This window comes from Musca domestica, unplaced genomic scaffold, assembly GCF_030504385.1.
Source record: "Musca domestica strain aabys unplaced genomic scaffold, Musca_domestica.polishedcontigs.V.1.1 29, whole genome shotgun sequence".
NCBI lineage: Eukaryota > Metazoa > Arthropoda > Insecta > Diptera > Muscidae > Musca > Musca domestica.
Window position 1 is genome coordinate 5,157,452 of NW_026712296.1, and position 16,349 is coordinate 5,173,800.

The 16,349-nt window shown below is 37.4% G+C and overlaps 1 protein-coding gene across 1 annotated transcript; it reads left to right on the top strand.

The window, feature by feature from the left end:
• Positions 1-724: 724 nt before the first annotated feature.
• Positions 725-14,315, top strand: LOC101896680 (fibrous sheath CABYR-binding protein). The gene is made up of 3 exons (XM_005176526.4): positions 725-1,173; positions 9,991-10,302; positions 10,360-14,315. The coding sequence occupies exons 1-3, from the start codon at positions 1,105-1,107 to the stop codon at positions 13,780-13,782; spliced, it is 3,804 nt and encodes a 1,267-aa protein (XP_005176583.2). The 5' UTR covers positions 725-1,104; the 3' UTR covers positions 13,783-14,315.
• Positions 14,316-16,349: the final 2,034 nt, after the last annotated feature.

The following is a 16,349-nucleotide window of genomic DNA, read 5'->3' on the forward strand; positions in this document are numbered from 1 at the left end:
ATAAAATTATTTAGGCGATAATCAAGAGATTACCACATACAGAAATTCTCTTTGCATTTAACCCTGATTAAGGTTATAAGAAGGATGCGCCATAGATAGATGTTTTGAAGTATTTGACTGCCTGTTTCATTTCGCAACATTCATTCACCGAAGCCACCGTTTTTTTAATTCACTGGGAAATTATAAAAATTCCCACACTGTGTTTTTACAATATTAGAAAATTTCTTTTAATTAAAATCAAAGCACATTCTCCTCTAGAGAGTGTATTGAAGAAAATCAATGAGTAATGAGTAAAGAAAGTACTCTCTTTTTGAGAGAAGTGATGGCAGAGCAAGAGGTGCGCATGCGCACCAAGTTGACAATTTTTTATGAGACTGAAAGAAAAGTCAATGGAAGGCACCAACTTACAATTACCGAATGTACTCTCAAATTCACTCTTTTCTTTCGTTGTTTATACTCTCTGTTGGTTTTGTTGTAATAAATTGTTAGGTGAGGGACTTTGGGCCACAATCATAGCTGTTTTTTTTTTGTTGCTATTGCCGATTAGTGTTAAAGTCAAGTGCGTTGGTATTTTTTGTTGTACTGTCTCCAACGGCGACCAACGGTGAGTTGTCACATACACCAATGTTACGGTGCATGTTGTTGTTGTTTGCTTGTCTCTTCTTCTTTTGAATTCTTAATAAATCAAAGTAAAGAATATAAATTGGAACCAACACGCCTTCAACAGTCGCAGTTAGCATTATTCAGCCAACGGAGCCTCACACACAGGTGTAGCGAGTGCAAGCTTTGGTCTGAACCCCAAAATAATAATCATCCAACCCAACCAACCAATCAATCTACTTCAGTTAAGCCAATAGACCAAATAAGGATTACATGGATTACCAAAATTTGTTATAAAGTGAACTATTGCAATTTTGTGTGTGTACGCGTGTGTGGAAAACAAAGAAAACACATCTTTCATTTTAAGCTATATCTCACAAATTCAATAGCCAAGAATAAAAAAAGAACCGTTAAATAAAATAATATAAAAAAGTCGTCAAAGTGCTAAAGTGCCCAATAAGAAGCTTAAAACCAAAAAACTTGAATATTCAAGAGACAATCATCATGTGGAAATTCAGTGTTTTACTAATATGCCTAAGTGGATATTGTCTGGCAGGTCCAGTGGGTCTGAAGGTGAGTGTCAAATGGATTTTGAGATCAAACGTGAATGAGTTTTGTGAAGCAATAAAAATGTCAGCTCGAAATTAAATTTACTACACATTCAAAATTTAAAAAATAATCAGAATCGACTCTTTACGATTATGTCCATTCCGGTCCATTGCAAATTTGCAGCCTTAAATTAAGATGTATTTTTTTGAAGATTTGGATGGTGGTATTTTTTGCTTGGCTGATAAATCCTTGCAGTTCAAATTAGATTGACGTTTTTATAATTCATTAAAATTTGTAATAAATTTTAGTTATCCTTGGGGTTTAATTTTAAATGTACTTAGATAGGACATCCTTTTATTTGGGAAATGGGATTTGTTTTATTCTTTTTTATACGTATCGTTTTAGTTTTTCTAAAAATATAGAATTTCCGTCATAGACTGGAGGAAAGGCTAGATTTTGATTTGAAAACATTGATTGATTAAAAAATACAACACAATTTTTTTATTTTAAAAAACTCAGAGAAATTTAAAATATAATCATTATCGCGTTCTAAGTAGCTTGGCAGTAAAGGATATAATATTAGAACTTTTGAACTGATAGGTAAAAATTAATTTTTTTTCAGCACTATATAATGTCATATTGGGCGGAGGTTGTTTATAATTTTGGGAATAATCAGACTATGATCAAGTAGAAATAGTCCATTGGGTCGAATAGAATGTATAATCATAGGGAAAATAATATATTTATACCCTCCCTTATTTTTGAAACCCTTTGAGACAAACGATCTAATTATATAGTATGCATATTTTTGAATAGACAAAAATTTCACGTCGATTTAGCCATCTCTGAATGCCTGTCTTTTGAAATCGCCATAGAACTCATGATAAAATCATTATTGGAATTCAAAAATGTTAATAAAAACCAGTAAGGAAAAGTCAAAAGTCGAGCGAGGCCGACTATATGATACACCACTATGCATATTTAGTAGAGCTCCCGTAACAAAAGAATTTATTTGAAGTAGATCATAACACCTATCAACATTTAGCTTTAGAGCAGTTATAAATTGGTTTCAGAGGAAACTGATATATGGGAGGCATATCCAATTTTCACCAAATTTGACGGAGGCATTTTTATTTTTTTTTACCAAATAACAATGCAATAGAGAACATGATATCACTTCGAGAAGGATTGTATTAAAAAAATATGTATCGGAGCCGTATACCACTAAATGAAAACATATGTCCCGAAATTCACTATATTTAGGCTTATAAAAGCCACTATTTGCACAATAAGCCTTAAATCGGCTTATATATGGGAGATATATCCATATATGGGAGATATATCCATATATGGGAGATATATCCAAATCGTAGCCTATCTCGATAAAATTTGGTAAACGTATTTCCGAGCTCTATAAAATATCTAGTACCAAATATCATTGTTGTTGTGGAGTGCATATTACGAATGTGAGGATTTTAAAGCCAAAATCGGTTAAAGCATATATATGGGAGCTAGATCTATATCTGATCCGATTTTCCCCAAATTTGATGTTCTTGCTACTAGACTGAATTCGGTCGGATGTGCCAAAAGTCAGGTCCTATGGGCTGATTTTGACCATTTGATGCACAATTAACCCGAAATCAGTTGAGGATATATATGGGAGCTATATCCAAATCTGAACCGATCATGATAAAATTTGGCAGAGGTATTTCTGAGCTGTATGTGATATCTGGTACTAAAGATCATTCCTGTAGAGCGCATATTACGAATGTGAGGGACTTAAACACTAAATCCGTTGAAACATATATATGGGAGCTATAGCTATTCCTGAACCGATTTTCATCAAACTGGACTGATATTGGCCTTTTAGTGCACAATTAACCCTGGACAGACAGATGGACTGACATGCATCAAAATCGGCTCAAAAAGTGATTCAATGAAGATCCTCAAAAGCGCTTCCTTATCCATGTTACAAACAAATGCACAAAGACATAATACCCTTATCACTATGTGGTGTAGGGTATAAAATTTTCCAAAAAATAAAATCATGTAAAAATTCTGCAAATATCTTAAAAATGATGAATATTGTCGTTATATTGGGTCTATACGAAGACGTGGACTTGCATGGGCAACTTTTGTCATAAGCCATCACAATATTCAAATACGAAACTTAAAAAATAAATAGGTGAATAATGTCGCTAAAATCATAGAAATACCGAATATAGGAAGGTACTGATATATGGGACCTATGCGAAAACCTGAACCTGCATAGGCAATTTTTTCGTAGACTGTAGTACCCATTACTAACTCTAAATTCGAAATTTGAAACAACCCCGGTTAATTATGTCCCAAAAATCGTCAAAATATCGAATATCAGGGGGGCTATACGATATCGTGGACCTATATAGGCAGTACTCTTCCAGGGGGTAAAGTGCTTAGAAAGAACTTCTAGTATGGATTTTTAGATAATTCCATTGAATAATTTAGCGAAAATCATCCAAATACCGAATTTAGGGAGGAACAGTTATATGGAGGAATCTACACAGTACTTCTCCCGGGGGTAAACTTTTCCAGAGGGGTAAACTCTTTTTGTGGTTCATCAGGCAATATCATTTAAAAATTTGGCTACAATCAAAATACCGAATATCAGGGGGTTCCGTTATACGGGGACTATACGATATCGTGGATCGATAAAGCCCATCTTCGAAACTTGACCTGTCTTCAGACAAAAGAGTGACCTTTGTAAATTTTTACCTACCTATCTTTATTCGTTTTGACTCTAGTGTGATTATAATAGACAGGCAGGACAGACTGACAGGGCTAAAGAAACATAGAATTTTACGCTGATCAAGAATATATATAATTTGTTATGTCTAAAATTATTATATGGGTATAAAAACACTCACTCGCGCTCTTGCACTTTTTGGAATTTTAATGGCTTTACTCCGAGCCCATTTTTCAATATTTGCCGAATGGAATATTGCGATATGTTTAGCTCACGAGCCATTTTTCGGCCACTGCGACTCGGGTTGCGGTAAAGTCGCTTCTTTACTTTTCGAACCATTTCTCCTGATGTTGCTGTTTTCTTCCGGCCACTTCCTTGACATCGGGCTACGCTACCAGTATCACGGTGACGAGCAATCGTACGAGACACAAAAGATTTATTCACATTTAAATGCTGGAGTGCACTAACGATAGCCACTTGTGGTTTTGCAGCCGGAGATAAAGAAATCACACTACCACGCTTGAATTCCATCACGAATCACATTTTTCTGGAAAATTCTCACCAAAATGATTTTTTAGGTTTGTAAATAATATAATGAGCTGTCACTGGAATAATTTTAACAGCTGTCGGATGATTGGCTTAGTAATAACAGCAGTCTAAAATTGGTTGCAGTATTTTCATGTCACCCTGTATTTACCTTTATCTGTATTTTGCTGTCTTTTGTACCGAGAATAGCATAATTTAAAAGTTGTAAGTGATTATCTTTATATTTTTTTTTTGGGGGGGTTAGCAAAACGGAAAAGGTAACATGTCCCCAAAATATAAATAAATGCTTACTTTTGGCACCCAAAGAATGAGTCGAAAGGTTTTGGGCCAGTATTTCATTGGCAATTCACAAAAAAAACTCCCAAATTTGGTGCATACCTCTCATTTGCATACAAACCTATGACCACATACATTACTATAAGAACTTTTAAATCATTTTTCCTATTGAAGATCAATGAAAGGAAATGCTTATGCATACTCAGTTTCCACTCAAGCATTCATGTGTATGTACACACTCATACATATAAAAAAGTAACAAAAACGTCACCCGACGGCTAGTGACCCTGCAAATGCCAAATTATTTTCCGGAAGTAAATTCAATAAAAAATTATTGACTCTTTCATGGCTAGGTGGTCATATCAGCTCTCTTTTTATTTCTCTTTTTCATTTCATTCATGAATTTGTCTACATAAATTTCTTTAGTTTTTGTTCAGTTGTTTACTTGCCAATGCGTTCTCGTATATCATTACTTCGAGTGTTCAGAAAAAAAATCGAATCACTTAAAATTCTAGACATTACTCCACAGACCCGCTAACAAAAAAAGGCCATACGTGTAATTTGTTGCTTATTTTCTTTTTCTGTGTCGTTAACAAGTAAAGTAGAAAAAAGAGACAGACAAAAGAAGAGTTTTCATTCTTGGGTCAGATTGTGGGTGCCAATATGTATATACCCGCTTCGTTGCAATGCCCTGTGGTTGCAGAATTGCAGTTGGTTTTGTGGCAGCAAAGAAAATTAGCATGCGTGCCTGTCTCTTGGATATCACTTGATCACTGACCATTGTCTGAGATTATTTGCCCAACGCTGGCGCACGCACCAGACGCAAAGTTTTCTTATGGCCATGGGTTGATGTGTAAGTGGCCATAACGGAGGCAACATTGTAAGAAATATCGAAGTCGGAAGTTTTTAAATGGTTAACGAGGATATTTTCACTTGGATCGTTCAGGAATTTTTATATATATTCACATTGACATATGTATGTATTATTTTTCGTTGGAAACAAATACTTTTTTTATTGAACGCTTAAGTGGAATTTAGCAATAATTGTTGGGTTCCTGTCAATTTCTCAAGTGGTCATAATTTAAAAGCTACGTTTTTTAAATGTTTGAAGAATGTGCAATGTCACAAACATTTCAGATTTTCAGAGGAGAATATTTTCCTTAAATTCCTATTTAAATTATTAAATTTGAGGTTCGCATTGTCGGTGTCATGCTTATGTGTTTCATATGCAATTCGCCTATTTTGAGAAAAGCGCATTAAACAGTTCGCCTCGAATTTCTTGGGATTGATTGAAAATCATGTTAATATGTTTGACTAGAATTGCTAGCGATCATATATTAACGGTGTGTGAGAAATTTCAGACAAGAGTCGGCTGGAATAAAAATTGTATACAGAGTTTTTGAAACATGATTTTTTTCAATTTTGTTCCACATTCACACTTTTGATCAGCGAACGAAAAAAAACTATTAGAAACTGTTGCAATCGTTGTGTTCTGTATTTTTTCGAAGTATGAATCGAAACAAAACCGATATTAAGATAACGGAACTTGTTACTTATTTTGTACTGTTTGCGTAGATGAGTGGAAACAAAAGCAGAACTCAAATATATTCTTCTGGATGAAGCAACATTGGAAACGAAATAGTACAATACTCATTAAAAACGTCCCCCTTTATATTAACTCCTTAAAAATAGTGTATAAACTAATTACAAGTTAAAATTATTCCGTTTTATTCAATTATTTGGCCATCATACCATGGAGAAAAGTACAAAAAAAAAAAAACATTATTAAGAATAACGATTCTTAATGTACCAGTCATCCTTTAGCATAGCAAGCGTTTCCGGTGATTCGTTTGCAAACGATGCAGCTCGGCCACAGACAGCCGAAGTACATTAAGTTACTTGTATTGCTTGTGTACTTCTGGCATTGAAATGTTTGTGGTTTTGTTTGAAGTGCAAAACTATTGGAAAAAATTTGAAAGTTTGTGCCATCGTTAATCGTTTCGTTTGTTTTCGTTCCCTGCTTTTGACACAATTGTAAAATATTGTGCACTACATGTAACAAGTATGCAATTTTTTGTCACACTGCTAATAAATTCTCAATTTCTAAATCAAGCATTAAGTTTTTTTTTTTTTTTTTGAACTGATTTTTTAAACCCAAAACACTAAGTGTTGAGGGTATTATAAGTTTGATTGGCTAAAAATTATGTAACATAGGGTGCAATGAGATGTACAATATGGATCTTACTATCTCATCGAGCTGAGTCGATCTAGGAATGTGTATCCGTCCGTCCGTCTATCTGTGTAAAATTGCAATCACCCTGTAGATCGCAATTATGTTCCAATCCTTAAGAAATTTTGCACGGAGGTGGGGTTGAGGTCAGAATAGAAGCCTATTGTGTATGTACTGTCGTTCGCATTGCAAAAGATCTTTTTAATTTGACTAAAAACATTGAATTGTTCATTTTGTAATATATTTTTTTCACCTAACAGTACTATATGTTGGGCTATTATGTTCAGGACCCAATTATCATCCGATATTTACGAAATTTTGCATGGGAGTGGGGTTTGGATCGGAATAGAAGCTAATTGTTTTAGAAGATATTGGAAAATTATTTAGATTTTTAAATGAACTAAAAACCTAGATTTTGCTGTCGACCTTCAGTTCTCAACTAAGAACCAATGGACGTTAAATATTTAATGAGGTTAAAGTTTAGGACAGCACTGAAACCTTTTGGATGGTCATCGGATAATATTTAGTTGATAAAATGTCGGTTTAACGATATCCGTCCGTCTGTGGAAATCATTTTAGCTTCCGAACGAAATTAAGTAGGTTGCTAAAATGTTACTCAGATGTTTAATAGGTCTGCATGACTTTTGGTATTGAAAGTGGGCTATAATGGTCCACATTTTGTTTTATCTCCCATATAACTTTATCGACAGATTTTAGGTTTATTTGCTGTAAGAAATATCCTTGAATAGAACTGTCAATATATGTCTAAGTTTTGATATAGTCCCCATATAACGGTACCTCCCTATATTCGGTATTTTGTTGAATTTAGCGACATTATCCACCAGAATTGTTTATTTGCAAGTTCGTAATGGGCGCTATAGCCTGTGACCGAAAATTGCATATGTAGATTCAGGTCTTCGTATGGCCCTCATGCAACGGCACCTCCCGATATTCAGTATTTTGATGATCTTAACGACATTATTTAAGGGATTTGTTGCATATGTCTTATTTGAAGATGGTAATAATCGGAATTTCCACGATTTCAAGCACATTTTTCACAGCAATGGGTACTACTTCCTATGACAGAGAATTGACTACACAGGGCTTCGTGACTCCGTTTAGCCACCATATAACAGTACCTCCCTACATTCGTTAATTTTGGCGACATTGCCCAACGGAATTATTTCAAAGTTGATATTTGGTGTTCACAATAGTTACCAACTTCTCTGATACAAATTTTTCTGCATACAACCACATTTGCGTATATACCTTTTGTAAATGTAACCAGGCGATATTCGCCTTTTTGATATTCGAAGACATTTGTAATGGTCCAAATTTTGAAAATTTGGTCTAAACGCTGAAACCTGGAAATTTTTGTTGAAAATAATTAATTGTTGAAACTTGTTATTGCAAATGGGCAACATTCTAGCTGTATGAATTACTTATACAATATTCGTTAAATAAAAGTACCAGGATGTTATATTTATCGGATGGAGAATACCGTTTATGGATCAGGTTTTATGTGACGACAGCAAAAGAATAAAGCTCAAGAAGAAAAGGTTAAAAAACTAATTTGGAAATGTGTTGTTTCTTTTCATTCGCGTATCGTCATACCGAAAAGGGTCATAAGTATTTAAAATAACCTATGACCTATGTATAGACAGTTCTGCTAGCGGAGGTAGAAACCATTACGAACTATCTCAAAAATCAAATTAAAGAAACGCTAGAAATCATTACTAAAATCGCCAAAAAAATTAAATATTCGGAGTAACCGTTATTTTGGGCCATGGACGTAGACATTGCCATTTATACCGAATTTGATATAATTCCCTTAATTCTTCTCGAATATCGTGAGGTATCGTTATATGGAGATTATACGAAAACCCATTTACGAGCTTTATCTGCCTAGTGACAAAAGTATATGTGTTTTGCGATTAAAAAAGCCAGGAAGACGGACATCGCAAAATATATACCCTTTGTAGGGTCTAATGTGAGTACTTCGAGGGGTTACGAATGGAATTTCAAAATTATTTTACCCTCCATTATATAAAAAATATCTATATCTTGCATATTTTATATGAATTCTCTCACTTACACATACACAATTTCAAATTACCAATACAAAGAAAAAAAAAATAAATAAAAAAACTATTAATCATACAAACACCAAAAATAATCGAATTATTTAATAAAAATTTCTTTATATATTTTTTTCTTTCAATATCTAATTAAAATGCAAGCTACAGACAAAAATGTCAAAACCATTTTCTAGCTGGTGTTGAAGAAAACCGCTTCATTTGATTTTCAAAACAATATGTGATAATATTTCATACTAACCAAAATTAATTGAAATGAGAAAATTTTATTACCCCACCATTATTATGACCCCTGTCATAATAATCGAGACCCACCAAACAAACAAATAGTTCGACAAAAAAGAAAAAAAAAGGAAGAAGAAGAAGGCAACTAGCAATTATGCAGGTGCAACTTATGTACATATTTATCCAGAAAAGGCCTGTACGTGTGTACATACTATCACAATGTTGCGCATGCGCATAGCTAACAGCTAACGCAAAAGACAGTCAGCCAGTCACCGGTTTAAAAAAAAAAAATTGTGTACCCATACAAAATGGAATCCATAAATCGATATAAGCAATATTCGGTGAATTTTTTGAATCGGACATACATTCGTAAATAAGCGACAAATATTCGTTAATACCGCCTCGGTCAGCAGCAATGGAATAATGAAATTTCACTTTTTGCCTCAGTAAACTAGAACAGAAGTGAAATTGTGTGAGTTTTTTGTTGTTGTTTTTTTTTTTTTTCAAAATTCGAGTTTCGCATTAGACGGGTATTGAGGGAGGGTGTAGTCGATTAGTTGGGTTAATCGATTAACCAAACTCAATGAGCTGGTCATTTTGACACCATGCGTCACGTGCATGCAGTGTTCATAAAATGTATGCGGCACGATCACAAATTCATGTCATGTTTTCCAACCACTGTTTTTATTGCCCAACTCAAACGGATTTTGAATTGTTTACCAATGCTGCTTGTCTATTTTCAGAAGAACATACCCATTGGCCTACAGCAAAGAGCCAATGATGCTAACACAGAAAATAACGTCATGGCGGCGGAAGCAGAAAGTCCAGCTGACATGTCGCTGTTGTCTACCTTGACACTGCCCAGCAATGCCACCTCCATTAGGGCTGATATCACTGACAACTTCTCTTGTGAGAACAAGCCATATGGTTATTATGCCGATGTTGAGAATGATTGCCAAATCTTCCATGTATGCTTGCCTGTTACTTATGCCGATGGTAAGGAGAATACATTCCGTTGGAGTTTTATCTGCCCTGAAGAGACCGTGTTCAGTCAGGTAAGTATCGGTTAGAATTTAGAGGAGTTTATTGGTTTCTCACATTTGAAATTTTAGGACTCATTCACGTGCATGCGTCCAGAGGATATGGCCATCTCTTGTGAGGAGTCCCTTAATTATTATGAATTGAATCGTAACTTTGGTATGGTTCAACCAGAAGCTGAAAAGGAAAACAATGAAGTTGCCGAAGCTGAAACTCAACCCGAAATCGCTGTCCAACCCGTTGTAATCATGCCTGAACCCGTGCAGGCCGTTGAACAACCCATTAAAACCAACCGTCGTAAACCCGGTCTCTCTTTTGCCGCCCAAAAGAAACCTGCCTATCCTTTGCGCAAAGTTCCTCAAACCCAACCAGAAATGACTGCCATTGCCACCGAGCAACAGGCTTCCGAAAACACTGAAATTGCTCAGGAAGTACAAGAAGACGAAATTAAACCAGTTGTGCAAAAATTCAGCAGACGCCCAGTTCCGGTGATGTCGAATTCCTTCAAGGACAAAATCCAAAATGCCGGTAAGCCTGAAAACGTCAACTCCTTAAGGGCCGATCTGTTCAATCAAAAGCGTAAACGCCCAACAATGTTTAACAAAAAACCCTTGGAAGAAGCTGCCGATGAGGTCACGCTAGTTGAGGATAAAGTATCCGAACAGAGTTTTTCCCCCTTGGAATCTGCAGTGCCAGTCACCAATACTGAAACTCAAGTGGCCGATGCTGAAATTGAAGCCTCGCAAACCCAAGAAGTTTTCGTGAAGCCAGAGGAGCCCCAAGTAGAATCTGAGAAACCTGTACAAGTTTTGGAAGCATTTGAAGAAATTCCCGCTGTCATTGCTGAAGTAGAAGAACCCGCCCAAGTTGAATCCGAAGCAGTAGCCAACAATGAGGATGAAGTTGTTGCTGAAGTTCCAGCTATTGAACTCACCCAAAATGAGGAAGAAGTTCATGCCGAGGCTCCAGAAGATATCCAAGTGCAAGCTGAAGAAACCAAATCAAACCAAGATGAAAAGACTGAAGATGAAACACCCGTTGTTCCTGAGCCAGAAGAAGAAGTTAAAACTGCCGACGAAACTGATAATGTTGCCCAAACTGAAGAGGAAGAACCTGCCCAAGAAATCGCTGAATCAAATGCCGAAGAAGAATCAAAAACCACACAAGATTCTGCAGTTGATGCTGAAGAACAGAAATCAGCCGAAGAGCCCCAAAGTGCCGAAGAAACCCAAAGTGCGGAAGAAGTTGTACCCGTTGTGGTAGAAGAAGAAATTCAAGCTGCTGAAGATATAAAACCTGCCCAAGAAAATATTAATGCCGAAGAGGTTCAAACTTCTGATGAAGTTGCTTCCGCGTCAGCCGAAACACAAGTCGCCGAAGAAGATGTGCCCGTAGCTGATAGCAAAGATGAAGTAAAATCTGCTGACGAGGAAGTGGCCGTGTCATCGGAAACAGCTGAGGAAACTGTCGTTAATGCTGAAGACGCAAAATCAACTGAAGACGTTCAAACTGTTGAAGGTGAACAAGTAGCTGATGAAATCCAAACTGCCGAAGAGCCCCAAGCTGAAGAAGAGCCTCAAGCTGTCGAAGAGCCAAAAGCTGTGGAAGAGATCCAACCTGCCGAAGAAGATCAACCTGTCAAAGAAGCTCAAGCTGCCGAAGAAGTTCAAACGTCGGACGAAGTCCAGACTGCCGTTGAAACCCAAAATTCGGAAGAAACTCAAACTGTCGACGAACTTCCCGTTGTTGCAAATATGGAACAAGCTGCCGCTGCATCCGAAGAAACCCAAACATCCGAAGAAGTCAAATCTGTGCCAGAAAATGTAATTGTCGAGGAAGATCAAGAAGCAGACGTAGCTCCCGTTGCTGAGGAGACACAAGCTGTGGAAACGGTTGCCGAAGATGAAGTAAAAGAATCTGAACCAACTGTTGTTAAAAGTGAAAATAATGAAGAACCACTTGCCAGTGAAGAAAACAGCCCAGCTCTAGAGCAATCCGAAGTAGTTCCAGAAGAGGAAGTGGCTGAAGAAATCAAACCAGTGATCGAAAGTGAAACTCAAGAACTTCAAGCTGAAGCCGAAGAAGTGAATCCAGTCCAAGAAGAAGAAGAGGCTCAGGACGTTCATACACCGGAAATTGTTGCAGAGGAATCATCTATGCCCGAGGACGTAAAATCCGAGGAATCCGAAGCATCACCTTTGAAAGAAAATGTAAACGAAGATGCCAAGAGTACCTTACCCGCCCAAGACAAACCCTCAGAACCTGCCATTTTCGAAGAAAACTCGGAAGAAATTGCTGCCGCTCCTGTTGCCCAGACTATCGAGGAAATGGAAGCTGAGAAACCTGTTGAAGCTCCAGAATCTATGCCAGCCACTGACGAAATGACCGTACAAGATCCCATGGTCGAGCAAATGTTGGAAGAATCGAATGCCGATGAAACCAAGAAGCAAAGCATTGGCGGTTTCAAACCTGTCGACCCAGCCATGGCTGCAGAAGCTGAACAACTGATTGCCGACTTTATCAACACTTTGAGAAGAAACGACTTTACCAACGAAAAGCCTGGCATGCCCATGGGAATGCCAATTCCTGCAGCAGACTTTGCACCTGAGCCCGAACAAGTGTCTGAGGAGGATATCAATAAAGTACTAGCAGCTCAGGAAATCCTAGAACAAGCCGATAATGCTGCCGAAGAGATGAAGAGTGAAGATCAACCACAAATTTTTGAGGCACAATCTGCCAGTGAGGAAGATAAAAGTGTTGACAACGAAGAGGAAACTAGACCCGATGTAGAAGAAGAGAAAGAAACTTCGTTTTTGAAGTCCACTGAGGTTCAGGGTATTAATGCCGCCGAAGAAGAAGAGAAACCAGTGATGCTGCCGGTCACAGTTCCTGAATTGATTATGTCGCATGTTCCCCAACAGATTCCAGTTGAAATTGTCGCCTCTCCTGTTGAAGACGAGCCACAACAGCAGGAGGAGCAAGAAAATGCAAGCGATAATGTTGACTCCGAAATGCCCGCCACAAATGAAGAGGAACAGAACGAAAAGGAAGAACAAGCAGTGTTTATGGGCGGTTATAAGCCTTTGAGCATTGATGATATTGTTGAATTGGTCAAGGAGCGTTTAGACCAAAAACCCAAGGATGACATGGAAACCCCAATGCAATTGGAACAAGTTTTGGGCGAAGCAAAGCCAAACGCTGAAGAACCAAGCGGTGTAGAAGAATCCGATTCAGCTGCTGAGCAGCATGCCAATGAATCTCAGCAACAGTCCGAGGAAGAAATCGTCATGCCAATATATCATCGCTCAACTGAACCCCTTAAAGTGGACGCTGCGGTGCAGACCAATAGCCATGAGGAATCAGCAGCTGCCGTTGAGGCTGCCGAGGCTCCCTCAACACAAGATAAATCCAATCGTTCCTTAAGATCTCGCAGTATGTTAAACGCCAAATTGGATCCCCGCAAACGTCGTTTCCTCTTCAGGTCAGACGAGAGCTAATTTAGTAAATTCGCCCCTCAGAATAGCCTGCCCAAGACTGTTCGCCTTTAAAAGCTGAGCCATAAACCCCGCCCAAAATCTTATTATTTTAGATTTTTTTAATATTCGCTTTCCATTTGATGATGCTGCCAGCTATCGTCCTACTCTACATTACCTTCCTTCCTCCTCTCTATATTTTTTAGCTGACAAAAAACAAAACGTTTAGGTTTTAGAATCACAAACATTCTCTCGCACGATATGTCTTCTATGGATGACAGGCAAATCAGTTTTGTCTTTTGTTCCGCATTGTGTTTTTTACTTTCCACCTTTTAAACAAATGACAGGAACACACTTTTTTTGGTGTGCGTTTTCGTTTGTTTTGGATTTAAATTAATTCAAAGTGTATTTCTATTCGTTCTATTCAGAATGGCATAAATTATTTCGAAATATTATTGATTTTGTTTTGTTATTTATTTTGCGATTTAAAAAAATTTTAATAATAATTTTTTAATTGTATGTCGATTTTGTACTTAAAATAAAAATACGAAAAATTAGTTGTAAAGTATGTTTTATTGCAAGGTATAGGAAGTGTACGAAAAGTACAACGAAGCCTGCATTGAGTTCGAAGTGTGGCCATAATCAAAACTCCCATGACCGGAGGCCTTAACGATGACTTAACGATTCATCAACGAAACGGCTGAAGCTAGAAGCTAAAATTTTGAGTCAGGGTCATTCTTGGTTCGAAGGGAAGTTCGTACTAGAACAGTACAAAATGTATTAAAAGGTACTAAATATGATAAACTTTGCATTTGAGGAAGGAGTAGAGCTAGAAATCTTAAATTTGAAATGAGGGTCACTGCACTGTGCAGGGTGAGATGAAAAAATTGTAACCAACTTCGAACTGATGTCATTTCTAAGCCACTCGTCCGAAAGCTGTTAAAATTATTCTAGTGATAGCTCATCATATTGTTTACAAGCGTAAAAAAGGATTTTGGTGAGAATTTTCCAGAAAAAAATTGCTATTCGTGATGGAATTCTTTATATATGGCTGGAAAACCACAAGTGACACTCCAGCATTTAAATGTGATTAAATCTTTTGCTCGTTACCGTGATACTGGTAGCGTAGCCCGACGTCAAGGAGGTAGGCGGAAGAAAACAGCAACATCAGCAGAAATGGTTCGAAAAGTAAAGAAGCGACCCACGTCGCAGTGGCCGAAAAATGACCCGTGAGCTGAACATATCGCAATATTCCATTCGGAAAATATTGAAAAATGAGCTCGGGGTAACGACATTGAAAATTCCAGAAAGTGCAAGAATTTAAACCGCAACTGAAAGAATATAGACTCAAAAGAACTAAAGAGCAGTTTGTAAACAAATAAAATGATCGTGTTTACTTGTCAAAGAGGTCAGCTGAAAATGTTCACCTTCAGTTGGCCACCAGAACTCAAGCGCCGGCCATGGTGATGGTGTGGGCCGCCATAACAGCCGATGGTCGCTCTCCGTTCGTATTAATCGACCGTGGCATCAGAATAAATGCCGAATATTATCGCGAAAATATTCTGGAGGGTGTATTAAAGTCTTGGGCATACAAAAATATTGGCCGCAGACCTCGGTCATTCCAACGTGATTCATCATCATCATCGCACACAGCACACCTTTGCGCCACCCAAGAATGGTTACAAAATGAGATTCCTCACTTAATTTACATCGCAGAGTGGCCTCCAACAGCCGATGGTCGCTCTCCGCTCGTATTAATCGACCGTGGCATCAGAATAAATGCCGAATATTATCTCGAAAATATTTTGGAGGGTATATTAAAGTCTTGGGCACGCAAACATATTGGCCGCAGACCTCGGTCATTCCAACAGGATTCATCACCATCGCACACAGCACACCTTTGCGCCACCCAAGAATGGTTACAAAATGAGGTTCCTCGCTTAATTTACATCGCACAGTGGCCTCCAAAAACTCCGGATACCAATCCGTTGGACTATTGTGCCTGTAGTGTTTTGGAAAGCAAGGTAGGCACTAAAAAATACCAAAGTGTCGATCACCTCAAGCAAGCGCTTCGCCGGGAATGGACCAAAATACCGCAGAGCAGTGTATGACGGTTTTATTGGCAGTTTAAAGTCTATAATTCTTGCCAAATTTAACCAATTCGAACAAATCTAAACTTATTCTAAAATGTTATGCTATTTCCGACTTTTTTGCTTTTATTCAAAAAATTAATAATTTTGTTTCAGTTTTTTATCTCACCCTGTATATTAATAAAGGACTGAAATAAATGACTGACTGATTGACTGACTTAACGATACATCAACGCCCAGACGAAACGGCTGAAGCTAGAATTTTGAGTCAGGGTCACTCTTAGACCGAAGTGAAATTCATACTAGACCGGTAAAAAAAGTATTAAAAGGTACTAAATAGGATACCCTTTGCATTTGAGGAAGCAGTAGAGCTTAAACTTCTAAATTTGAAATGAAGGTCACTGATGGAGTGATTTTTGGAAATTTGGACTATACGTATGCGAAAAGAACTAAAATTCAATACATTTGGTACCATTTCGTATCATGCGAATGGTTAGAGCT

Excerpts from the sequence above, each read along its gene's own strand:
- LOC101896680 (XM_005176526.4), top strand. The coding sequence starts at position 1,105 with ATGTGGAAATTCAGTGTTTTACTAATATGCCTAAGTGGATATTGTCTG. Across the intron at positions 1,174-9,990 it reads CAGGTCCAGTGGGTCTGAAG|AAGAACATACCCATTGGCCT; the intron begins GTGAGTGTCAAA and ends GTCTATTTTCAG. Across the intron at positions 10,303-10,359 it reads AAGAGACCGTGTTCAGTCAG|GACTCATTCACGTGCATGCG; the intron begins GTAAGTATCGGT and ends TTGAAATTTTAG.